The 6912-nt window shown below is 35.7% G+C and overlaps 1 protein-coding gene across 2 annotated transcripts; it reads left to right on the plus strand.

The window, feature by feature from the left end:
- The first annotated feature begins 238 nt into the window (after positions 1–238).
- On the plus strand, positions 239–4014 carry LOC145092000 (protein CLAVATA3 INSENSITIVE RECEPTOR KINASE 1-like). 2 transcript variants are annotated; one of them, XM_079029869.1, is made up of 11 exons: positions 239–898; positions 1190–1322; positions 1440–1511; positions 1602–1745; positions 1838–1909; positions 1992–2051; positions 2144–2241; positions 2318–2464; positions 2554–2895; positions 2999–3393; positions 3483–4014. In XM_079029869.1, exons 1-11 carry the CDS (start codon positions 787–789, stop codon positions 3798–3800), a joined length of 1893 nt encoding a protein of 630 aa, XP_078885995.1. In that variant the 5' UTR covers positions 239–786; the 3' UTR covers positions 3801–4014. The 2 variants fall into 2 exon arrangements, with proteins under 2 accessions (XP_078885995.1, XP_078885996.1); XM_079029870.1 differs by having other exon boundaries at positions 244–898; positions 3002–3393.
- The last annotated feature ends 2898 nt before the right edge of the window (positions 4015–6912 follow it).

Raw genomic sequence — 6912 nt, forward strand, 5'->3', positions numbered from 1 at the left:
TCAGCTTTTTATGAAACAAAATCATATATCAGAACACTGTTTTTATGGGTAAAAGGTGAGCTTTTTGTAGAAAAAAAGCAAAAAAAAAAAAAAAAAAAAAAAAGCAACAAAGACCAAGACAAAGACAAGGCACGTGATCTGCCAAGATTTTACCTGCAAGAAAAAGCTTTTCTTTTTTGCTTTTTTGGACATCTCATCGTTCTCTCTCTCACACAGATACAGACATCCACCCTTCAGTCCAATCACTGAATAAAAAGCAAATGTCTTTGTTTTCCCCCGAAAAAATCCAAACAATTATTTGATTCTTTTCATAAAAATAATTTGAAAAACTAACCAATTCAATTATTTAAATTCCCTTTTGTATTGGTGAACCCCCCTAATCTCATTGTGAGGTGTTCTTGGTGCCTACTCTCACCAGCTCTAAGATTTTGATTGTATCTTCAAAGGATAACATTCAAGGCTCAAGAACTGCGTACACCCAGATCTCTTAATTTCAGGAAACTTGCCATTTGGGGGATTTTATGACGTGGGTGAAGTGCATTTTTGAGATTTTGTTCCTTTCGAAACAAGATTAAAGTTGGGATTTGAAAGATAATAGTGGGTTTTGCTTGATAGGCTTCTGATTCTGTTCTTAATCTTCAAAGCATAGCTTTTTCGTATTTTGGAGTTTGGAGAAGAAGACAAGCATATAGCATATATAAATATGGTGAAAAAAACGATTTCACAAATGTGTTGTGTTCATGTTCGTTGATGATTCTGTGCACAATTTGAAGATTCTTTTGAAGCATGGAGATGAAATTATGTGTGTTTGAGACATTACGATTAGGTGTTTTATGTCTTTTAACATGTCTGGGTGTCGCATATGCAACTCTTTCTCCTTCTGGTGTCAATTATGAAGGTCAGTTTTCATTCTCTTTTTGTTTCCATATTTGGGCATTCTGTTCTTAATCTATTTTTGTACGCTATCATTCCTTGTTCATTCATACTCAACAATTTTCTTCTTCAATTTGGGCAAATTTTCATTAAATAAAATTTAATTCCCTTATCCTTGAGTTTTAATCGGATACATATCTTTATACGTAGTTCTTTGCTAACGAGTTTGTTTCATAGTCGACAAACCACATGAAAAAACTCTTAAGTTTGGTGAAAATGGATTAAAGATCATTAAAATCGTTCGTAATTGATGCAGTTGTAGCTCTAATGGCTATAAAAGGCGATCTAAAAGACCCACGAAATATCATGGACAATTGGGATTTATCTTCTGTAGATCCTTGTAGTTGGAGGATGGTTACTTGCAACCTTGATCGCTCTGTATCTGCTTTGTAAGTTTTTATTAAAAACCTATTCTTTCTTTTTAACTTTATAAAACTTTTCGCCAATTTTTCCATAAATTAGTTCTCAAATACTTCAAATTTTTATGGGTTTTGATTCTTGACCAGAGGGCTACCTAGTCAAAACTTATCCGGGACATTATCGTCAGCAATTGGAAATCTTAGTAACTTGCAATCTATGTAAGTTTTTCAGTTACTCTTGTTCTTCACTAAATATCAAACCACAATTATAATCTTTATATAAATTGATAATTCGATATACTTTTGTAGCACACTACAGAATAATGCAATCTTTGGGCCTATTCCGGATTCAATTGGAAAGCTTCAGAAGCTTCAAACTCTTGATCTATCAGGAAACATCTTCAATGGTCAGCTTCCTAGTTCTCTTGGGGACCTCAACAGCCTTAATTTTTTGTAAGTTTTGATCTTTATTTTATTTAAACATACGAATTTATAAAAACACGTAAATTTTACTCATTTTGAATCAAATTCTTTGAGCAAGACAGGCGTCTGAACAACAACAGTCTTTCTGGCCCTGTTCCTCAATCTTTATCCCAAGTTGAAGGCCTCACTCTTGTGTATGTTCTTTTTCTTCCATAAAAAATTATGGAGATTAATATTTTATATTATCTTATTGTAAAATTTCACTTGTTTATGTAGAGATGTGTCCTATAACAATCTGACTGGTCCTTTGCCAAAACTATCAGCAAGAACTTTTAGGTGAGATTTTTTTCCTCTTTCTGTAAAAAAAAAAAAACAATTTCATCATTTTCTTTTTCTCATATTTCTCTATCTTTTTTTTTCGCCTTCAGAATCATAGGAAACCCTTTACTTTGTGGGCAAAATTCTGTAAATAATTGTTCAAATATTTACCCCGAGCCTCTCTCTTTCCCACCAGATGGTTTCACAGGTATTCATATTCATCTTTTTTCTTTTTCTTGTGTGTGTGTGTGAAACTAATGATTCTAACATTATACTTTCACCAGACCAATCTTCATCAAATGACAAAACTCGCCATTTGGCTGTTGCTCTTGGGACAAGCCTCAGTGGCATTTTCGTAATAATCTTGATTGTCGCGTTGCTCATTTGGTGGCGATACAGGAAAAATCAACAGATATTCTTTGATGTTAATGGTTCGTCAATTGTCACTGTTCTCTTTAATATATATTTGTCGTATTTTTTTTTTTTTTTTTAATAAAGAAAACGAGGTTATGTTGTGCAGATCAATATGATCCTGAGGTATGTTTGGGTCATTTAAGGAGGTATACATTTAAGGAGCTTCGGGCAGCTACTGACCATTTTAACGCGAAGAATATATTAGGGAGGGGCGGATATGGAATTGTTTATAAAGGGACATTGAATGATGGGACGATAGTGGCTGTTAAAAGGTTGAAGGATAGTAATACTTTTGGGGGTGAAATCCAATTTCAAACTGAAGTTGAAACGATAAGTTTGGCTGTTCATCGTAACCTTTTAAGGCTTTGGGGGTTTTGCTCAACTGAAAATGAACGCCTTTTAGTCTATCCATTTATGCCCAATGGCAGTGTCGCATCTCGATTAAAAGGTTCACTATCTTTCCATTTTCCCACTTCCTATTTCATGCAATTGTAACATTCATAACGTTATTTATTCGGTCTAAAAAAAAAAAGAAACACTTTATATTTTAGCAGATAATATGGAGGGAAGGCCGGTATTGGACTGGACAAGGAGAAAAAACATAGCGTTAGGAACGGCAAGAGGTTTACTATATTTACACGAGCAGTGTGACCCAAAAATCATTCACCGTGATGTGAAAGCCGCAAATATTCTTTTAGATGAAGATTTTGAAGCGGTTGTTGGTGATTTTGGGCTGGCAAAGTTATTAGACCACCGCGATTCCCATGTCACAACCGCCATCCGTGGCACTGTGGGCCACATCGCCCCTGAATATCTTTCAACCGGTCAATCCTCATCAAAGACTGATGTTTTCGGTTTTGGCATCCTTCTTCTTGAACTTATAACTGGACAAAAAGCTTTAGATTTTGGAAGAGCCGCTAATCAGAAAGGCGTAATGCTAGATTGGGTATCTTCTCCCTCCTCTCCTTGATTAATAGAATGAAAATGGAATGTAAAGATGAACCATTAGTGACATAATTCATTTGTGTTACACAGGTAAAGAAGCTTCATCAAGAAGGGAAGCTAAACCTAATGGTGGACAAAGCATTGAACAATGATTTTGATCGAGTAGAGTTGCAAGAAATGATTCAAGTTGCACTCCTGTGTACTCAATTTAACCCTAGTTATCGGCCAAAGATGTCGGAAGTGTTGCGGATGTTGGAAGGTGAAGGATTGGTTGAAAGATGGGAAGCGTCGCAAAAAGTTGAGACCCCACGATTTAGGGGTTTAGAAGGGATTCCACAAAGATATTCGGATTATATAGAAGAATCTTCACTTGTAGTTGAAGCAATGGAGCTTTCTGGTCCAAGATGACATGAATGTTTCGGTGTTATATATATATGTGAGTTTTTGTGTGGTTGTGGATATTTGTTGAATGAGTGTGTAAAAAGGGTAGAGGGAATCTTGTGTTTGTTTATGATGGAATGAAGTTTGATGCAGAAGTGAAATTGAGCAAATACCAAATGTATATCTTTTTTCCAAAAGCGATTTGGTTTAACAAATACACGTCAAAGCGTTTATATGTTAATTTGTGTATAGTTTTACTTTTGGTGAGTGTATGGTTTTTTTTTTCGTAAGTAGAGTGAATCTTTCGATAATATTCTTTCCTAATGGATGATGTATGCAACTTTGAAGTCCTAAACTCCGAGGGACTATAGATGTAAGGCTGCCTTTTTGTGTAATTACTAATTGACAAAACTTCAAAAATGGTCCCTGTGGTTTTTCAAAATATCAAGTTTAGTCCTTAAGTTCAAAAAATCTCATATATGGTCCTTGTGGTTTCAAAACTTTTAATGTTTAGTCCTTCCGTCTAACACCGTCAGTTTTCTACTGTAAGTGAGGGGCATTTTCGTCATTTCAATACCCAAGGACCATTTATGAGGTTTTCTACTTTTTATTTTGGATAAAAAGAAAAAAAATGAAATTTAAAAGGGTCTCTCTCTCTCTCTCTCTCTCTCTCTCTCTCTCTCTCTCTCTCTCTCTCTCTCTCTCTCTCTCTCTCTCTCTCTCTCTCTCTCAATGACTTTTTCCCCAAAATTAAACAAAACATTGGAAAATTTCAATGGAATAAAAAACCAGATGAATGATTTGAATTAAGAAAGAATCATGAAAGGAACTACAGATCAACCATCGTTCCCTCCATATTTTTCTGGTCTTTAAAGAAACTCAAACTCCACATCCAAATCGGCAATGTAGAAGGAACTGCAGGCTTGCATCTGATTTCTGAGGTCCGCAAACATCTTCTCTGTCAAATCTCCAACTCTCAAGTTTGAGATCCAATGGTTGATCATGCATTTTTCCCTCTGATTTCTCCAATCTAAAATACGTAATTGTTTGGATCTGTTTGGACAACAAGCTTCAAGAATATCTCCAGCCTTCTATGGTTTGCGGATTTCATGAACAAAACCCACCACATCACCACTGTGTTTCATTCCTCTGATGTCGCCTTTAGTTTACATCATCTGGAAGATAAAAACCTCTACTTGTTATCAATTTGGTTAGATAAAATAACTGATAAAACTATAGTTTGGTACACCAATGGAGGCACCCCAACACCATTTAGATCAAAAGTGGAGCTCACCTCCATCACAATATTTCAGTAACGAGGAGATAACTAGAAACAACAAGTGGGTAATTTTTGTCGATCCCATGGAGGGCACCACCGGTGATTGATTTAATTCGAAGAAGGAAATCGGAGGCGGAGGTGGCGATTGGTGACTTTCGTCGCCGACAGTGGTGGTGAGAGGAAGGCTGCTCCGGTGGCTTCTTTCTTCAATTTCATTTTTTTTCTTTTTTTTTCAAAAAAAAAATAGAAAACCTCATAAATGGTCCCTGGGTATTGAAATGACGAAAATACCCCTCACTTAATGGTAGAAAACTGACGGTGTTAGACGGAAGGACTAAACATTAAAAGTTTTGAAACCAAAGGGACCATCTGTGAGGTTTTTTGAACTTAGGGACTAAACTTGATATTTTCGAAAACCACAGGGATCATTTTTGAAGTTTTGTCTTACTAATTAGACAAAATTTCACATATGGTCCTTAAGCTTTTCTGTTTGTCCCTAAAATAGTCCATACGAAACCTTTTTTTTGCATGGATGGTTTTTACAGAACAAACCTTGCACAAAAACAATTCGTATGACTAACACAGTTAGTTTTTTCTGTTAAATTAAATAACAATACTATATTGCCCTTTTATAACACACACATTTTCTCTCTATCTATTTCTCATTCACATAAACACTAAGCAAAGAACATACATGTAACAACCTAATTTTCAAATATCGATTGAATGACAAATAATCGTTCCAATATCTCCAAAGATCAATAATTAAACTTACTTATAGACTAAACTACAACGGAAGCAAAATAAATAATATAAAGTCTTCAATTGAACAAATTCGGGTGTTACATCTTTGCGGAATTCTTTTATCGTTTTCTGGATCAATCATTCTCCTTGGACTTTCCTCTGTCACTTGCTAAATAGTTTCCTGGGTTGCACATATTTAAAGTATCTAAAAGGTAAGCCTAGGACCTAGTGAGTTCGTGTTACACATACATGTCCATCACTTAAAAAAACAAAAGGTTTTATCATATAGTTTCAATAAATCATACAACTAAACATATCACCCGATGACATAATTTATGGGAACGATTAATTATCTAGAGAAATAACCAAAGGTTCATTTCCTTTCTCCTTGAGACAACTCATCATCCATTATACTCAAGTATTTTAAATATCCAAGGAAAAGAGTAAAATTCTCAATTCCCGTCCCCGCCGATCACACACATCCGTCATGCTCACGGCGATTAAACACCCACCCGTTCCCGCTAAACATATCATCCAAAAAAACGCACAATAGATAAACAACTCAAAATAAAATTTACACACAACCATACTTATCATAAAATATACCGTGAATAAATAATTGAAAAGTGGCATATAAACCACATGATAAACATTTATGTGAGAGCAACCACAGAACATGAGAAACTCACCTCGTTGGCGTTAGGTCTTGTAACACCGAAAAAATTTGAACAAATTTTCACTTTAAAAAAAAAAACCACAAATATCATTCACAATCATTTTAAAAACATTGTATCAACATTGTATCAGTACAGAACCCCAAGATCATCATATATAAACTCCAATGTGCGTGTGTACGAATCATGCCGGCGCCTTCCCGCGTTCATCACTGGTACCTGAAACACATAACACAACCACTGTAAGCATAAATGCTTAGTGAGTTCCCCAAAATACCGCATACAACACATACGCCACTCGAGGCTATCCGGTCGATGTGTCTCAACGGGACCCACTAGTCCCGTAGCTCGTTGGACCCTCTGGTCCGGTCATAGCTCGTTAGGCCCTCCGACCCGGTCTGTATCGTTGGACCCTTCGGTCCGGTCTATAACATCATACAAC

The sequence above is a fragment of the Lactuca serriola genome, chromosome 3 (assembly GCF_051521515.1).
Source record: "Lactuca serriola cultivar US96UC23 chromosome 3, Lser_US96UC23_V15, whole genome shotgun sequence".
In the NCBI taxonomy this organism is placed as follows: domain Eukaryota; kingdom Viridiplantae; phylum Streptophyta; class Magnoliopsida; order Asterales; family Asteraceae; genus Lactuca; species Lactuca serriola.

Coding starts and splice junctions, on each gene's coding strand:
- LOC145092000 (XM_079029869.1), top strand. CDS start 787: ATGGAGATGAAATTATGTGTGTTTGAGACATTACGATTAGGTGTTTTA. Junction 1,323..1,439: donor GATCGCTCTGTATCTGCTTT/GTAAGTTTTTAT, acceptor ATTCTTGACCAG/AGGGCTACCTAGTCAAAACT. Junction 2,242..2,317: donor CCCACCAGATGGTTTCACAG/GTATTCATATTC, acceptor TACTTTCACCAG/ACCAATCTTCATCAAATGAC.